General features: G+C 40.3%; 2 protein-coding genes across 5 annotated transcripts in view; one reads left to right on the top strand and one right to left on the bottom strand.

The window, feature by feature from the left end:
* Window positions 1–946: 946 nt before the first annotated feature.
* KNOP1 (lysine rich nucleolar protein 1) lies at window positions 947–10,946 on the bottom strand. Of its 4 annotated transcripts, none has more exons than XM_055803814.1 (5): window positions 10,652–10,945; window positions 7,976–9,362; window positions 4,345–4,440; window positions 3,773–3,850; window positions 947–1,532 (listed from the first exon to the last, which is right to left on the bottom strand). In XM_055803814.1, the coding sequence occupies exons 2-5, from the start codon at window positions 9,359–9,361 to the stop codon at window positions 1,221–1,223; spliced, it is 1,872 nt and encodes a 623-aa protein (XP_055659789.1). In that variant the 5' UTR covers window position 9,362; window positions 10,652–10,945; the 3' UTR covers window positions 947–1,220. The 4 variants fall into 4 exon arrangements, with proteins under 4 accessions (XP_055659789.1, XP_055659790.1, XP_055659791.1 ...); XM_055803815.1 differs by having other exon boundaries at window positions 4,345–4,422; window positions 10,652–10,942; XM_055803816.1 differs by lacking the exon at window positions 3,773–3,850 and having other exon boundaries at window positions 10,652–10,946.
* Window positions 10,689–19,339, top strand: part of IQCK (IQ motif containing K) — a 50,443-nt gene continuing 41,792 nt past the window's right edge. Inside the window, exons 1-4 of the mRNA XM_055803819.1 lie at window positions 10,689–10,782; window positions 11,983–12,038; window positions 13,787–13,925; window positions 15,974–16,071. Coding sequence (XP_055659794.1) covers window positions 10,737–10,782; window positions 11,983–12,038; window positions 13,787–13,925; window positions 15,974–16,071 — 339 coding nt within the window. The 5' untranslated portion in view covers window positions 10,689–10,736. The remainder of the gene's footprint in view (window positions 10,783–11,982; window positions 12,039–13,786; window positions 13,926–15,973; window positions 16,072–19,339) is intronic.

Raw genomic sequence — 19,339 nt, forward strand, 5'->3', positions numbered from 1 at the left:
TGTATACAAATTTATCACCTTACCCTTGTGGAATTTAGATGTACTGCTGTTACACCGAATAAAATGTCACTCTCGCCACTTCCGTCCCACGGTAAGGAACCATATTGCTGCTTTTGCTCAGTGGCAGTATTTTAATGACCTAAATCTTTATATGGATATTAAGATAAATTTTTGCACAAAAATGTTTTATTCTCTTAAGACTAAACAAGTAACGAGTTTTGCTAGGACCATATATTTAAGGAGTTAGCAAGCTGATAATAAATACCACCCAAATTATTTCCTTCTTGTTGCAGGTTTTTCATCTCCTCAGTGGTTACTGAAGCAGGGGTACACCCAAAATACATGTTTTTTTGTTAAGGTTGTAAAGAACTAAACTTAGGACCCTTTGGTTCTGGTACAGACTATATATTTAAGCCATATATATGCAGGATTACAAGATACTTATGAAGTCGTATCAACTTGATACAGAACCTTTCCAGCCTTTGGTACATAGCTATTTTAAGTACACTGACTTTCCTTACATAATTCTGTATAAAGCACGCATAGGTAACGAAATGATAGTACTGCATGTTATCATGTCCCACTTGAAATTAGCTTTCCCTACTGCAGCTGGACAAAACAACTCTCAACAGCACGTAGATGATTCTTCCCGTTGGACTTGAAAACCATGATCTGGGTAAGTGGGATTAAACTCTGAACCCTCTAGACTGCCGAGTGGCTTACACTAAGCAGCTGTGGCATGGCAGAAATTGCCCTCTGGGGGCAAATGTACTGCTCTAGACCCAGTGTGGAGTTGTTCCAGATTCTGTAAAATGGAAACTCTTACAGCAGACTTACAAATGTCCCAACCATTCCCCTTCCTCGTGCAGGCACTGATTTTTCCCTGTTGTCTTTTGAGCACAGTATAACTTTGGTTTCTTTATTGATGCAAGACCACCATGAGAGATGTTTTCAAATGTTTTACTACTGGTTTTATTAGTGCAAAAATAGCTCAAAGACGGGCAAAAAGCTCTGGTTAGTTATCAGGAGCAAACACACTATTTAGCTGAAGTGAGGACCCAGCTCCACATAATCTGGGATATGCAGTTAAAAACTTGTACTAAAAATGCCTCATAAATCAGATTTCTTAAACATCTTGTGATTGATTTCAAGTAAAAAGATGTGGAAAGTAAAAAGAAATTTGTGTGTTGAATTTTCATTCCTTTTATTACTTCAGAGTTTTAATCTTCAAATTTTATAGATCTAGATGTGTATTTGTCTATGTATACTTTTTTGTTAGCAGCAGGTTGAAATCCAAGACCAATTCTTCTGTGTTGTTTCAAGTCCATTGCTTTATCAAATTCCATCTTCAGAGCCTGCTGTAACTTCTCCTCCCCTTCCCTGTTCAGAGCCATGTTCGGTTTGTTTGTAGCTGCTGAGAGTTTCTGGACGGGCACTGAACCCTTTTTAAAGCCACCCATCAGCCTGAAAAACTTCTTTTCTTCCTCAGAACTTCGAAAAGCAGCTGTACTCCACTGGCCAAACTTTGTATCCTGTGAAGCAAAACGAAGATTAACACTAAAATTAAGTAATACCAAGAAAGACAATTTCTAGGTGTGTACCGTGAGAGCAGAACCTGACAGGGCTGACAGAACTGGGTAGCAGTTTTTCCACAGGTAGTACCTCTCGAAGGAGGTGATAAAAGAACAACATAACCCTGCATGGGTGCATCCTCATTACCATTTCAGTTCATTTAACAATTCTCCACACCTGGAGACAGGGTTTAATGCACTTTCAGAATCTCCTTTCCCTCTGTCTCTAGGAATCTTGGCTTTTCTGCTCTCTCGATAACGTTTACCTAGCTCAAAGAGCCAGGCATTGCACAATCATTTCTCTTATTCTAGGATAATTGTCAAACTTGATCCTTGTTCTCTCTCACTCCATCACTTTGTACAGTTACCTTTTCATTTTCCTATTGCCTAGTCAGGTAGCTGCTGTTTTCAGCAGTGTTTTGTTGTTAGTTTTGGAGCACTGTTCAATCTGGCTTACATGCTCGAAGTATTATTTGCATTCTCATCCCACTAATTACTACTAATACTGCAAGGGTGCAAAACCTGAGGGCATACCCTTATCCAACAGGACTACGTACAGTACTCTTAAAGCCTCCCCTGCCTCTCAGTCTGGTGTACTCTCCTTTCGCTGCATTCTTTAACTAGTGCACTCCTTCAGGATTTTTCTTTTTGCAGATACCGTCTCCTTTCTAAGAATACAGGCACTGTCCAAGTAAAATCAGAATTTGGCCATTTGTGGATAACCCAAGATACATCATATGATTTACAAAGTTTATGAACTTTCAGCTTACCTATGAGCAGCCTTCACTATCTAAGGATCTGTTAGCTCCTAGCTCTAGCTCAGGAGTCAATGCAGTCATTTATAACTATTTTTGCCAGGACTGCTACTCCTGAGGTTTTTCTTTAAAATTGGGGGTGATATTAAATGCAAGAATGTTTCATCATTAATTAGACTGAGCTGGCTACATCAAAAGAAAAAAAATGTGAATTTAGCGGTGTGTTTATGTAAGCCTGAAATCCTTCCAACTGAACATTTGTGGCTTGCATGGAACAGTCATTCTCCACTAGACAGCCAACATGACACACAGCATACTACACAGTATTGCAAGCAAGCTGTAGCAGGTTTCTTAAGTTAAAAAACCACAAGGCTGGGGTATCATTCACTATCACAGGCCAGAATACCTGCTACTGAAAGAAAGCTATCCATAATACTTCAGTCTTTTTACCTTGTTCAAAGACAAGGTGCCATAGATGCCCAGGTCTGTGACACAGACACATGCACATACATAAATACGTGTCCTCCCTTTGGAATGGCAGACATCTGCACAGATGCAAAAATAATCATGGCTTGTCAAACCCTGTAATTTTTTTTAAGTGAATTGCTGGCAGGCACTACATACAGTTTTTGCTGCAGCAGTTCCAGCTCACTCTTTGTGAAGCTGATTAATTAGTTTTCATAGCTTCTATTCTTCTGCATACTACTACACAGAGAGAGATGAGCATCAAAGAACTGAGATCCCCTGCCAAGGATGTAATTTTTCTCAATGACTTCAGAGACTATTAGATAGCTGAGTTCCAGAGCTACTGCAGTCTGCCTCACACTATGTAAAAACCTACAGGAGTTGTTTCTGGCATTTGTTTAAGGTTTATGTCAACTTTCTAGGCATACTGGCAGTCTTGTGAAACAACGAAGACTCCTGAGTTCCTAGCAAAGCTTTCTCTTCTCCTGAATCTTACTACCCCTGCTAAACACTACTGCAACAGCTTCCACTAGCTTACTGTAAACCTGTCAGGAGGCAGGCTGAGTAGGATGCAAAAGCAAAGAATAAAGAATCATTTTTCAAAGAGGTGGAGGAAAGATGTGGAAATTAGGAGAGGAATGACTGTCACACACACACGCTATCATCCCTTTTACCTTTCCACGTGCACCCCTGCTTCTGAATGTTTGCAAAGTCCTCCTGATAACAATTCAGATAGATACAATTCAGTGACTGCTATATCCGTAGCCTAGAATTATTTACATTTCAAAGTAAGCAGAAAATGCTTCTCTAGCGATGTCATGGCTCATTCTCCAGAGGAACCAGAGAAAATGTTGCTTTTGAGGACTGATGATGGGTATTACAGCACTGTACAATGCTATCTGCTGTTGTAGTTCACTGGTTGGCTCCCAGACTCTCCTGGCATGGTACTTCCATCAGATCGAGGTCTAAGTTCATACATACCCATTCCATTTTGGGACTGAAACCCTTAGTTTTGCCAGATTCTCTACCAATTTCTTCTTGCAGAGCCTGCCGTTTCACCTAGCATGCAGAAAAAACCAGCACAAGATGCTATCTTCTGTGTGTTAAATGACAGTTAATTTAATTCACCATGAAAAGATAAGGTAAGAATAAAATAGTTATCTTCAGAAATTTGCAAGGATAATTAAAAAGTTGGATGTGATCCTTTCACACTCTACACAAGAATGTGATTTTTCTAGTGGTATTTTAAATGAACATGTGGCTGTATCAGGTATGTTTAATCTTCTAACTGCAGGTAACAGCTAACTGAAACAGCAACACTGATGAGAGGCGAAGAAACCTGTGTTTAACCTAATAAGGTACTGGAAAGATTTTGACATTGACTAGAGCTGTACATTTTGGACTTAACCCATGGAAGGTAAAGCACATTTTAAGCTCTATTTAGGGACATCTTGGCATAGACGAGCAACAAAGCAGGTTTTTTTGTTACAAATTCTGTGCAAACATTAAATGCTGACTTGCTTTAGATCTTGCACAATTAAGACAAAGCATACCTTGTCTATGCTAACTTCATCACAGTTTCCTTTTTTTTCCTGCACAATAGTTACATCATCCACATCATCCACCTGTACCTGTAAAACAGGAAAAAGCTTGTATGAGTATTTTTATCTATTCTCATTAATTTCAAGGTACACAGCTCTGACTATGAAAGTAGTATAAAACCACTAAGCAATACAGTAGTACTATTCTGGGGCAAGAAGAAATAGTTGGATCTAAGCGGGAAATGCCAGTTAAACCTGTGTATTTCTCTGAAGAGACTTTCTCCCCAAGGAAGAGATCCTTGATTTAACAAAGAGAATAAGGGATTTTTTTTAATTCACACATTAAAACGAACCTGCCAACATCAACATCAAACCATTTCATGAAAGCTTACATTTATACTTGAAATAAGGGGCAGAAAAAGTTTTTGAAAAAAAAATCTAAAATTGGTAAGATACTGGCCCCTCTGATGGCACAGGACAAGCCTGAGGCATGTTGATCCCACTAGCCACTTAAAAAACCCAAACACAAAAAAACCCAATGAAGAGGCAGCTGCATTGTGCTCCGTCTTCTACAACTACAAAGTAGATGATTGTCCCCAAGGAGTCTCCAGGCTAGAAAGAGCACAGGGAAAGGTGTGACACATACACAAAGTGCCTCCAACAATGGCAGCCAACGGGACATTAGTTCCACATTTGAGAGCGAGGACCAGGGAGCTGATGTGAAGCGACAGAGCAGCCAGGGCAGGAATGGCTGGGCCGGATGGCAGGAGGTAAATCAGTGGCAGAATCCCCAAGCGCCCAGATACTAATAACACTTCACAAAGTGCAGCCCTTCAGCAGCTTTTGCTCCCATTGACTGGAGTTCCCAGATCATTGCTCTCAGCCTTTCTTTTCCAAATTTGTAATAAGGGTAAGATTTTTGGGCATCCAGTGTAACAGGATAAGTAATAAGTCAAGGATAGTGGTAAATTAGAGCCATAAGCTTCAGACCAGCCTGGAAAAGATGGCCAAAAGGAAGATCTATTGATATAGCTACCATAATAATCCAAGCATGAAATAGCCAGGGAACACTAAGACACGGAAAAGATTTGTTAACGTACTTCCGTCAGCAGAAGCTGCTGTTACTTTTTTGAGGGTTTACAGTTTCATTTAAAATGATTTACCTCATTTTCCAAAGCTACGCGAGAACACTGTCTGCAATAAGAAGAGCTCATTCCCTTGGATGAAAAGAAAAACAAAACCAAAAAAACCCCACTCCATTTTACTTTTAGATGGCCTGGAACTGTCTTTTCAGATCTATTAAAACACAAGCAGGAAAACTGTTGTGACAGATTCTGCAAACAGCTGCAACATTGGTTGGGGTTTTTTTGCTGGAAGGTCAAGTGGCAGACACGGAAGGAGGAGGGGTGCAGCCCCATGCCTACTAATTCGTAGCTGTTGCTGACCTCCTGAAGGCGATTACCCCCTCTGGAGGTGTGCCAGTCTTCCCCCAACTACATGGAAGGGGAGCACAATCACACGTGGTAGGATTATGCTATCTGTCAGCAAACAACTTCAGAGAAGCACACAACTTGAGTATACTCCTCACTCTGCTCCAGCTGACTGAAATGGCATCCAATGGGAACAGTATCAATCATTGGTATTAAGTGGGTATCACTCCACACCGTCTTAAAAACTTACTCTTTTGCTTGTTGCACAAGCCCAACAGAGGGTTTTTCCAAGGCATGCAGCAGCATGTGACACTGTAGACTAGAAAATGGTTCAGGACTATGGCACAGGTAAATGGAAGACCAACATTATCAGCTATTTATTACAGCAGTGTCTTTTGGCCTGGCAGGAACTAGATTTCTCTAGAGCTGATTTACCCAGACTTCTCAATCTCCAGTATCTGAAGTGCTTTCTATTATTAAAGAACAGAGCTGAATATGGGAAACAAAAGAGACATCACTCTACACCCTCCTCAATTGTTTACAAGGTATTTGCTGTGTTTTCCATTGTAATTGGCCATGCAAGTTTACATGTCATTGTTAAGACTTATCTTGCCTCTGCAGAATGTGAGCAGCTGCAAGAATCCAAATAATGTCTAACAATCTCAAAAGGGCAATGTCAATTTAATCAGAAAATATACTCCAGCAATAAAACCACCTTGTCCTTTGAAAGGTCAAAAGGAGAAACCGAAGTAAAAAGCCCCAAACATCTGCTCACCTAATGACTGATAAGCATACACACTCTCAACACAAACCTTTGTGGAAAAAGCCTGTATCTGGGTCTCCATGAAGGCTGAAGAATCTGCTTATATAAATCTATATTTCATTATTAGCACTAGACACCAGAAAGCTGCCAGGTTTCCACAGAACGTGAAGAAACTGTGTATATGAGTGCATAAAAAAGCAAAGCACACCATGAAGTGTGCTTGAGAGGCAGCTAGCACTATAGCTCACTCCATCCCTGTTCACAAAAATCCTCAATGATGCTTAATAGCTAGTACTCGACTTTTAAACAAGCCAAGCATTCAAAGTTCTTGATAAAAAAAAACCACAACTGGAATGCAGTTTCCCATTACCTATGAAAAAAAAACCCAAGCTCCTAATGACTTGCAATGAGCTGTTTTCAAAGTTGTTTAAGCAGCTAAAAATACAGATAGGTATCTGCTGAATTTCTGAGCATCTCACAGCTTAGTGGCTGGGCACGTAGGTACTACCTTTAGGCACTGACATAGCTTTAGAACATAACCCTAATTAAATAAAAAAAGAAGAAAGTTTTTTTTAAAAAAAGTTAAAGCAATAAACCCAGATCTTAATAGTCTTGATTTCTGGGGGAAAAAATCAAAGAAGAAACCTCTTCTTTCATCAGCTCCTTTCCATGTTGGTTTTCACCTCAGAAAAGGCAGTACTGCAAGACTCTGGGATAGGATTTCCTTTAACAGTCAGCCTGGACACAATTCCAGTTACCTTCAGTTATAATTTACATAGTTCATGTCTATCTATTTTGTTGCACAGATGTATTTTTTTAATTAAGAATTTGTTTTTAGGTTGTTCTCTAGTATTTTTCTATCAGAATTTATACATCAGTGCTTTAGGCCTAGCCTACACTTAGGATTCTTAGGATTTTCTCTAAAGTTTTGTCCAAATTAGACAACCAGCTTTGGCTAATCTCCCTCTTGCTTCTAATACTATGCAATTCCAGCACTAATGACAGCAACAGCTTGAGGAAGACTCTAACACACACAGATGCACTCATGCTGCCAGCGTTACCAATCTGCTCAAGTTAAATGACATGGTATTAAAATCCTGTTTTATAGGAGTGTTGCCGCTTTGCTAAGAGCAACTGAAGGAGGGATAGAACATTTATGACTCGGGCTAGTTTTGTGCCAGTACTTGCTGTTAGTTTTAGTATTTACATTCTCAGTTGAAACACTAGATGACTACAGCCAGGAGGCATTAAAAAACCTCCAGTGTTTCGCAGCTATTACCTGCTGAAATCAATAGAGCAGCTGATCCAGCTCCTCAAAACCCTGAGGTGGCCCCTACTGACCTAAATGTAACCTAAGGGTCTGAAGAGGCACAACAGCCTGCAAAATAGGAAACTCTACCTAAAAAGCTTCCAATTCCTTAGCAAAGATACCCTTTTCATTATAACTTACCAATGTCTTATTTCCCATGTCTTCCCTTCTGATCTTTTTTGTATTTGCTTTTGAAACTGGGTCTTCAGTGAAGTCCTGTGGTGGTTCTTTTGTTCTTTTTTTCCTTTTTCTGTCACAGGTCATGTGATTACTATCACATAATACCTTATCTATAACATCCCCTGTAACACATTCAGCTTGCTCTTTGTTCTTTTTGCGCTCCTTCTTCTTTTTATTGTTTTCTAGTAGTGTTATTATTTGGCTTTTAGATGCGCTGTCATTGTTTAAAGAACCTTCTGGGTATGTTGTGTCCTCCTCCTTTTTCTGATTCTTCTTTTTCTTCTTGATGACTTCATTATTACCCTTGATATTCTTCCTGCTTTTTTTTCCAGAAAGCTCTTTTTCCTCAGACTCAGCCTCTTGCTGTGCTTGGAGAGGCTCATCAGGAACTCTGTGACTGTAGTCTTGATAATCTTCACATGTTAAGAAAGACACACATTTACTTCTGTTCTTCGTCCTCTTGGTCTCTTTAATACTTCCAGAATTCTCGGCAGTGTCCTCTTCCTCACTATTTGTCAATGTAATTTCCTGGGAATTCTTTCTTTGCCTTTTTCTGAAGTCACTTAATGCAATGAGGCTCTCGGGAACTCCACAAATGTCCTGATTATCTGCTAGTGGTAAAAAGGAGTTGGACTTACCTTTCTTCCTCTTCTGTCTTCTCACATAAATCTTCCCATCATTCTGGATAACATCTGTTTCATGGGGTTTGCCCATAAAAGCTGTTTGTTGTGAAATGTATTTGCGTTGTTTTTTACAAACTTTTTCAGACTGCTTATGTTCACTGTCCTGGATGTCCTCTAATGACAAAGAAAAAATGCCTTCCTTCTTTTTTTTCTTAGTTACTTTACCATCCAATTCCAAATACAAAGCAGTAATCTTTCTGCTTTTTTTAAAAGTAAATTCATTTTCCTCAGTACCATCTGCATGATGACGTGAAGGCTTCACATCACTACTCTGATTATTCTCCAGTGATAAGCGGGAATGACATTGGACTTTTTTTTTCTTCTTTTTGAGAGTTTTAATTTGTTCCTCTGATTCTTCTTGAGGTTCTGAATCCAGATGGCGTTCCATATTCACAAAGCTTTCTGAATGTGCTAATTCAGAGCTAACCTTCTTTTTCATGCCTTTCTTCTTATTGTTCTTCAGTTCTAATTGGTCTAAACATTCATCTTTTAAATTTTCCTTTTTCTTTACCTTTGTTTTTGTCTCAAGCTGGTCATCCTCAGTTTTAATGACAAATTGACTATCTTTCTCAATTTGAATGATCTGGCTTCTGCTACTTTTCAATTTTTTCTTTTTCTGTACAGGTTCCTCATGAACTTCTTTCCTCTTTTTCTGTATAACCATCCTAAAAACCAAAACGAAGATGTTATGAGCACTGCTTCAACAAGATGACCCAAGTCCTAGTCTATTTGGTTTTCCTTTATTCAGAAACCATTCTGTATCTCTTATTGTCCCCAGTGCTTTTTTCCAACTTGACAGTCTGCTTTCTGTGATGGAGGGAACCAAAACCGCATGCAGCACTGCAAGTAACCGTCCACTGGAGTGGTCCAGGGGTTATTCTTTGTCTCGTTCTTTAGTGCTGTCCTAGTTAGTTGGCAACTTTGTATTTGTCTTTTTGACAGCTGCTGAGTGTGACATTTTCACAGAAATATCTACCCTCTAAAAACCTTTCCTAAATGACAAAGCATGTATTTACTGACATATATGAATAGTTAAGGTGGTCTTCCACATATGCATGACTTTTCATTTATTTAACACTGACCTTCATAGCACTTTATTGCCCAGTTAGCATTACAAGATCCTTTCAAGGCACCTTAGTCATCACCTTGACTTTGCTTCAGTTTCTGATTTTTTGTCCTTGCTGTCTGTTTCCTTTCTTGGGACATTTACGCCTATGGACAGGTTACAGCAGAGAAGCCTTTGGTACCCATCTGGTGGCACTCCCTGCCTTTGCTGAGAAACTTTATTACTACTTGGTTTCTCATTTATTAAATCAGTAACTTAGTAGTTAAGGTGGAGGCTGAGGGAGCTGGGCCTGTTCAGCCCGGAGCAGAGAAGGCTGAGGGGAGCTTCTCAAGGTCTGCAAATGCCTTAGGGGCGAGTGCCCGGGGCCGGGCTCTTTGCGGTGGTGCCCAGCGGCAGGACAAGGGGCAACGGGCACAAGGTGCGGCACTGGAAGCTCCACCTGAACACGAGGCAGAACTCCTTTCCCTGGAGGGTGCCGGAGCACGGGCACAGGCTGCCCGCAGAGGCTGCGCTGCCTCCTCCTCTGGAGACGTTCAGAACCCGCCTGGATGTGGCTCTGTGTGACCTGCCCCAGGCGACCCTGCTGTGGCGGGGGCTGGGCTGGATGATCCCCAGAGGTCCCTTCCACCCCCGACCTCCCGTGAGCCTGTGGACCAACCCACGGGGCGTCCCTGGGCGCCTCTCGCCCCGCACCCTGCCGAAACCCTGCCCGAAGCCCGCACGCGCTCGCGCAGGTCCCCGCCCGCGGCGCCCGCTCCGCGCTGAGGGGCCCGGGGCAGCCCCGCGCCCGCCGCACCCCCAGCGCCCCGCGGCGCCAGGCCCGGCGGGGCCCGCCCCGCTTGCAGCCCCCGGACAGCGCGGCTCCCCGCCGGGCCCGCCGCCGCTTACCTGCCGCGGCCACGTGCAGCGCCCGCCGCCCCGGAACAGGAACCGCGGGGACCGGCGGGCGGTTGCCGCGGTAACGCGGCGCGACATGGCGGCGGGCGGTGCCCCCGGCCTCTGGGAGCGGGTGTGCGCAGGTGAGAGCGCCCCGCCGCCGCGGGCAGGGGGCGGCCCGGCCCCGCTCGGCACCCCAGGGGGGCGGGGGGCGCCGTGCCTCGCCGCCTCGGGCAGGCGGGTGTGCGGGCCCCGCCTCGCTGCTGCCTGAGCCTGGGTTCCCGCCAGTTCCCCTCAGCGCTGCGGGGCCGGGCGGGGAGCGCGGCGGCTGCTCCCGCCTCGCCGCTGCGGGCCAACCCCGAGGCATTCCCGCTCCCCAGCGCTGCGTGACACTGTTGTCCCCCCTCCTCTGGGAGAAGCGCCCCTCTGCGCGGGGCCTTGCCCCTCAACCCCCGCAGCGGTGATGCCAGCGCCGTGGGTGCGGGGCTCGCGTTGTCAGAGCCCATTGCTGACAGGAAAAGTCTTGGGCTTCTCCCAGATCCTGAGGAGAGCGGGCTGGTGGGAAGCTGGGAGAGCGGCACCGTGCTTCTGAGGGGCCAAACGGGGCTCTCTTCGTTTAGGACTTGATAATGCCTTAAAGGAGGTATTTTGTGTTAAAACAGCCATTGTAAATGCAGGAATAAAGTTGCTTATTCTAATAGAACTCAGCTGAGGCATCTGTCGCACACGTGGAATCAGCAGTGCTGGTGAATCTCCTAATTGCAATGGTAGAACAGTAAACTTGCTGGGTTTGGCTGTGAGAGTTCTCTGTATTGTGTAATCTTATCTGTAAAGTTTTTTCATTGTCCCACTCCATTATTTTTCTTACTCTGATTCACTCAGTAATCTGTGTGGATCATGTACTGCTTTTGCTCTTTTTTTAGTTATTTTGAAAGGGGAGCCAGTAATACTTGGCAATGGCCTGAGGATTTAAATGCTTATAGAGGAATCCAAGTTGAAAGGCACCATTATATACTAGTAAAAAGAACGGTTAGTTCCATGCAAGCGTCTGTGCTTTACTTACATTAAAATGTTTTAAATTATTATTTTGGTTAAAAATCTTTTTCCCAATAAAGGGTTCTTTCGTCACTGAGAGCCTCGGTCTAAATTCAAGCCAAGCCAAGCAGCTTTAAAGTTCTTACTTGTTTTAAAACGTTAGGTTTCATGTTAAATATTTGTTGTATACAAATTTTTATTGTTTCAAGCCAGAATAAATATCTTTAGAAAGTAATGTTTGTTTAGGAAGAAAATAAATATGTTTTTTAAGTCTTCTGGATAAATGTTATATTTCCTTTTACTTTTAGAGTATGAAGCAGAACAGCCTCAATTTCCAGACGTTCCTGAATCAAAAAAAGGATCTGTGAGTATAGCTCGAGTGAAAAATCTGCCTAGGGCTGGTTTTAAAAGATTTTAAATAACTAAATGGGCAAATTAGGTACCCACAGAGTAGGCTCATTCTCAAAATGAAAACAAAACTGTATTTTGCAAACAACTGTGAACCAACAAAAGTAATATTCCAAGTCATTGCTTTTATTTAAAGCAACTTCAATAGCACTATCCTAAAATTAGATTACCAGCTGTGTTTCCCTTGTACATCTTTCTGTCTTTTTGCTGTGACTATCTGCTTCACAGCAGGACTCAGAAGTATGCAAGGATCTCTTTTGAGTGGTGGCAGAGGCAGACTGAGTACTGAAATATGCAGGAGAGGGGAGCAAGTGCAGTGAAGGAGTTATGCCCCAGTTTCACATATGTGATAGGCCACTTAGATGTGGACATTGAAATTAGTGGAATTAAACCTGATCAGAGTTGTTTGAAGTCTAATTCTGACCAAATAAATTCAGTCTAGGAAGACTTGTTTCGCAGACATAAAAACTTAAGAAAGACAAACCACTTTAAACCTTTGTCCCCAGCAGTTCTAGGAGCAGCAAAGTTAATTCTTTTGAGCATCACATACAGATTTAACTTTCATTTAAATTACGCTTTTTTGTAGATGTTTTAGTATTATTTTATTATTATATTTAGGTTACTTTGATATTTTAAAACTATTTTAAGATGTTGTAGTTTAAATTGTCTGACAGTTGACCTGTCTGTTTCCCCAAACTAATCTGGCTTCGTTACAGGCTATTGGTGAATTTCAATAGTGAACTCTGCTTGGGGCATTAGTCTGGGCATGATATATTGATATATTTGAGCATTGAAATGAAATAATATACATTTTTATGTTGATGCACATTAAAAAAGTTTCCAAAAGGATCATTTTTTGAATTTTGCAGATTATTAAAAAGGAGTCTCTGCTGTCGTGCTGACATGCAGTGTATTGTAGGTGTAGCGGCCTGATCCCACCACCTGCTCTTCAGTAGCTCATAAATCCAATTGAACTTTAAAGTGAAACTGTTTAGGTGACATAGTTTTCATAACATGTTCTCATAGCAAACTGTAATGTGGTGCATTCTAGGGGATAAAAGGATGTAGCTGCCTTTCTATAACAGGTGTAGCTCATTGTCTGTTAAGAGTATTCTGCTGGCTCATTGTAACTGTCTCTGCACTCCTAAAAACCATATGTAAAATTGTGGCCCCTTTTTTTTTCATGGTATCCATAATTGTTTCTGTACTATTGGATTTGCATCTGCTCTGAATTTGTCTGTTTGTGCTTTGTTTAGAAGGAAAATTTCTTTTTCTTAGAAGGTGAGTATCAGAACTTCTGAACACTACAGAAACATATATTTAAGCTTCTGAGTGGAAAATACTTATTCAGAAAACCTTGTCAATTTTTATTTTCAAAGAATTACTATTTCTTGCAATAGATTTAAATATTTTAAAGTACTTAAAATATTTTTTTTAAATTGTGATATCTCACCAGATGGTCTTTAAGAGCAGTCATGTACCTGCTGTTAGGTTTGTGTATTTTTATTGTGCTGGAAACAGCAGAATTTTTTAAAATGTAAATTTTTTCTTGTGAAGTACTTGGAAAATACTGAAATAATTTACTATTTCCATTATAATTCCATAATTTTTCAACTGACCTTATAATTTTCCCTGTTGAATTGGCTTCTATATTTTTTTACAGTCTGATGGGGTATTTATATAGGTTACATTTATCTTGAACAGGTGTCTTTGGAAGCAGGAATATTGGAGCCATTACATATGGAACAATTTTATTCAGCCCCTGCAGCTGATACTGTTGTCCAACAGTTGCTTCCCGTACCCGAGGCAGCCCCCTTTGCAGAACCACCTCATCCAAAAACGTGTAAGTAGGAGTATATTATCTTGAACCCTGCTGTGATTATTTTTATTGCATTGGACAGGGTTTGTAATTGGTTGAATTTAAAGTGTTAACAGCTGCAACACCTTTTCTTAAGTGGAATTTGCAGGAATTCCCCTGGTCTGTAAATGGAACTAGCATGGCCACTTGGTCAATGGCAGAAAACTCAAATGGTACATTACAAATCGCTGGCATTGTCTAGCTCAGGGGTCCTCAAACTACGGCCTGTGGGCTGGATATGGCCCCCCCCAGGGTCCTCAATCAATCCAGCCCCCGATATTTACAGAACCTCCTCTGCCAGGGGTTGGAGGGGGAAACCAAGCAGCCGCAGATGATTTCCTGCCACTTAATCCGCGTGCCGGCCCGGGTTTAAAAAGTTTGAGGACCCCTGGTCTGGCTGTTAAGGTAGTTCTGTTTTCTTCTGAATAAGTGACTTTTTATTTAGCCACTTAAATCAGAGAAAGGCAGGCATTTCTTCCTCTAATTTAATAATGCAAAACTAGGATCAAGAGTCTAAATAGACAATTGAGTTTGAAAACTGCTTTCAAAATATTATTTTTGCCTGTCTGGTTACAAATTAGAATGGAAAAAGCTCTAAAGTTTTGTTCTTCCATTCTTATCTATTTCTATACTTTATAAAAATTACCAAGTAGCAATGTATTTTTATTATGCATTTTAGCCCTCCTTTTTTTCTTATATTCTCTTCCACTCATTCCTGCTCATTAGGAATTCCTGTTGCTAGTCAGAAGTAGTGTTACCCTTGGCTTTTATATGTATAGTGTCCTTCCAGTTATGAACATTTTCTGGCAGTATGTGAACCATTAAAGGTATAAAGCAGAGAATAAATTCAGTGTTTCAGCTGTGTTGCCAGAAGAGAACACTTCTGTGACTTAATCTTTACTGACCACACCAAAACATGAATATGTAATGAATGGCAGGCAGTCTGGCTTTAAATCAAGCACAGCACTTCAGCTGATAAGGCACACCTGCTTATCTGGGATCCTAACAGGTTTGATTTTGTTTTGTTCACCTTGCTGAGGGAAATGCTCTTAGGGCTTTGTACAGGGTCATGCTCCCTGTTTCCTCTGGCCCAGTGAATGTGAGTTCCTCCATGTGCTGTGTCTTCATCAGGAGGTGTAGAAGGCTCCTCCGCTTCACCCGGTTTATAAGCTGATGGTGAAAGGTCCCATTAGGGAAGATGGAGATGTGGAGAAAAGCTGAGAAGGAAAGAGCTTGAGTCTCTCAGTTCAGCAAGCATGTAGCCATTAGGCTATATGTAGAGCATGGGCAATAGCACTGCTGGTTTTTGGTGATGCTGACTGCAGCTGCTTTCTTCTACATGAAACTCGGTGATGCCTATGTATGTGAGCACATGTATGAGTATGGTAGGTGCACCTCATGTAAGGGCAGTGCAGTCAAATGTAAGAGAGAGATGCCAACCCAGACAGCCCTCTCAAGGTGGAAAAATTGGGTATATGGAGCCACATTCAAATTTCTGAACCACCTGGCAAGTAGGAAGTAATTATGAGAAAGAAATCACAGCACCACTGAAATAAAACCTTTGGGTTTTCCTCTGCCTAGAAATTTATGACCAGCTGTGTTACTGCAGATTGTAAAGGGCATGAGGATAGCTACCAAAAGTGGTCTAGCTGTAATAGCACTGAGTTCAGCGCTGGCTAATTTACTTTTCTTTCTGTCAGGGTAAATTAGTCCACATTGCTTCTCATTTCCATGGTTAAACTGCTTCTGGTGTCTGAGTTTACTCATTTAAAACTAAGTCTGACATTTGTGAGGTGTACTGTAGTTTGCAGTGTTGATGTACATTTAGTTTGAAATTTACTCAAGTTTATGTTGTCTTGACTGAAGAGAAGCAAAGGCAGGTCTGTGGCTGTATCTGAACCGAGTGAATCTGTTTAGTTCAAGCTGTGACGGTATCGGTAAAATGACTGATACTTAGTTTGCAATATCTAATATTTGTATTTTTGTGAAACTAAGTGCTTACCTGTAAGTGAAGGCTGTACTGTTTTACTCAGGTTCTCCTCAAGAATACTTAGAGTATTACATATTTCCAGTACTCTTACCCGGAATTGCTGAACTTCTGCATCGAGCAAAGAAGGAAAAGTGTTTTGAGGTTAGTTTTTAGTTTTCAGTTCAAATCATTGGCAGGAAATTAGAGCCTTTTATTTCACAGGCAGTATTTCTTTATTTGGTCTTTTGCATGAAAACCAGCCACAGTATCATGAAATAATGTATCATGAGTTGTTTTGGATCTGGTCTTTAATGTTGTTTTCTCCAGTAATTCGGAACAGATTGTATACTACACACACTTGACCATTATGACAATCTCTAACTCACAACAAACCCTCCTTAAGTATCTAGCCTAAATAGTGTTTTATTTTAGAGAAACAGACTTTCAAATCCAAATCTGTACATTCAATAACAGTAAGTTATTACAAGTTTTGCTCGGTCTTAACAAGATTTGTGTGTGTCTATAAACTGATTGATTTGTAGATGTATTTATAGTCTGTCATTAATACAGGTGAAATAGGAAAGTGGTTTGTTTACATGTCATTATAGCTTGACATCTCTGTACATCATTCTTGCCATCACATTTACATTACCTAGCCAAGAACAGATTGAACATATATATTATTCATCATGCTTTTAATGAAATCTATATTGATTATTTTTTTTTAAAGGAAGTGCGTATCCTTTAACAGGAAAAAGACATGTCTTACAGCTGGCTTAAAATACTGTCCTTGATAGATGTGACATATTTCTAAAAGCAATAAACCAGCACTTAATACAAAAATATGAAAATTCTTAGAAATATTTCAGTTTCAAACTCAGGACAAACCTAAGGTTACTTTGTCTATTTTTAATCTTGGAAATTTTGCAGAGCTAAAGTGGTATATAGATTAGGAAGTATCTGTTCTGGAAATGGGTTTTGTATGGGTCTGTGTGTTGCTTTTTAGTAAAGTGATAAAAATCCATTCCTAATATGCATATAAACTTAATAAAAATGAGCACATCTTATCAAAAAGACAGTGAGTGATTCTCATTGTTATATGAAGAGATGTTCTGCTATTGGGAAACCAAGTTTAGGAAAGCAAGCTTATGTCAGGTGTTCATTTTCCAGTGACATCATGTCTTCCTCCTTTTGAACAATAACCAGTAAAACAATGCGTGCTGTAAAACTGAATATTTGCGTTCTTTTCCCTTACTGTCCAGGTGCTTGTACTTGGACATTGTTTCCTTATCTGACTTAAATACGTAACTCCTGATTATACTTTTGTTTCATAAGAAATGTGTTGATCCATATGGATTTGGAGAAAAAAACCCATGCTATAATTTGTATTAAAATGGTTAGTGCAATAGCTAGAACTGATTTTTAGGGTCAAATTAGAGCCTTTAGAAACCCAGAGAAAGTTAGGGACAGGGAGAAAAAATCTTGTGATAAACACACCAGAAGATAGTTTCAAAACATAGGAGAACAAAGAGTAGAAGTATTCATGGAATTCATGACAAAACAGGAAAGGAACATGATTAATTGTGATTAAGCTAACTAAAGTAATGAAGGATGAGAACAGAATACTGGGGTTGAATTTTGGATAGACGTGAGTCATTAAAGGCTGTAAAGGGCAGCTGTATAGAATAAACCAGTGGAAGATAAATGGAAGAAGTACTGGAAGGAAGGGAGAAATAACTGAACTGACTGCAGTTGACATTGAATGAGCCTGGTAGAAGAGGGAGGGAATTGTAAGGGAGAATGAAGAGTGGGTTTTTGATGAGAGGGACTAAAGGTTTTCATGTTTTGAAGGAGAATGAAGATGAATGGGAAGAGAATAAAAAATTTAAGTAGGAGAGTTGTTTAGCAATTTAAATTGTGGTAAGGGAGATCAGATCATGGGACCAACAGAGGAATTGAAGGAAGAGATCAGAAAAGATGCATCCATGTCTGGAAAGGAAGAATTGTAGAATCAGATGGGAAAGTCAGGAAAAGGAGATGTTCATGCTGAAAGTAGTCATTTGTGTAGGAAGGAATTCTGCAAGATCTTACTCAGAAGGTGGTGTAGAAACATAACAACTTAAACATTTCCTTTAAAGTAGGTTCTCTTGCATTACGTAGAACATATGAAAAATTGGAAAAGCAGAAACCTAGAAAAAACACCAGCTGCTAGATACATTTGCAGACTTCAAACTGACATAAATATGAGAATGGTCTGCAGAACCTTCATTTTTAAATCAGAGATGAAAGAAACCTATTAGATTGCCCAGTGTATTCCCTTGCTGATTTTTTTTCCCCTTCTTCCTTAAGTTCTCCTGTGCTTTATTCTGTCTGCTACTGAATGTCTCCAGGGGGAAGATGATTTGCTTAAATCTTTTCTCTCATGAGAACTGACTAATGCATTCATTTTTCAGCATCAAAATTGAACAATGTTTAGGTGTTTGTTATTAGCATAACTCTGATTTTTCTTTCTGGTTCGCAATCACAGAAAGAGGATGTTGTATCAGATTCAGTAATGGATTATATTATATTTAAAAGTATGATAGTTCAAGGAAAGTGAATGGAAGAACGTTTCCTAATGACTTTGCTATCTCCTGATCACCAGTATTTTTGCATGATTATTGCCAAGCACATCTTACTTAAACTGAAAAATTGAAAATGAATTCTGAATATAAATAGTTTATAAACACATCTGCAGGTTAACAATGCACATTGTGCAGGTATTTCCTGTGTTTATCCTGATTCATGTAACATAGGATGAACGTCTCAAAGGCAGGTCAACTTATGTAATTTTTTCCCTTCTGTAAATGTTGACTGCTGTGCAACTAATGTTTTAATTCACTAGCAAAGTGGACTGTTTCCTGGCAAAAAAACCCCAAAAAACCAAAACCCTCAGCTTGACCAAATTCCTCCCTGGTAAGTTCACTGGATCTAGCAAGGATAAACCAAGAAGAATTTTATTTCTTTGGTGATGACTGTTTTGACAACACTGTTCTGATTGTTTTTTCCTGTTGCAAAGGAAAAGCAGTTTACTTAAAACAGATTAAATTACTACTTCTTGATTAAATTGAATTTTTCTGTCAAAGTATAGAAATTATTCTCTGAAACAATTCACTAAGTAATGGGACCCAGTTTCATACTGTGATTGAGAATAGCTGTACAACAATGATCAGACTCTGCTATCTGTTTTCAGTTTCTGTTCAAGTCAAAATTTGTCCACTTAACATCTAAAATGACCTGTAGGTAGCTCTCCAATGAAGGTGTTGGTCTCTTAAAGCTTAGATGTTTGGCTTCTTGGAGCAGTATCTGGCATTAGCATGACAATGTGAAAATTCCTTAAGGAGATGTATTTCTTTGCAGCGAAGCACTCTAATGGAGTGCTACGTGAACC

The sequence above is a fragment of the Falco peregrinus genome, chromosome 5 (assembly GCF_023634155.1).
Source record: "Falco peregrinus isolate bFalPer1 chromosome 5, bFalPer1.pri, whole genome shotgun sequence".
Taxonomy (NCBI): Eukaryota; Metazoa; Chordata; class Aves; order Falconiformes; family Falconidae; genus Falco; species Falco peregrinus.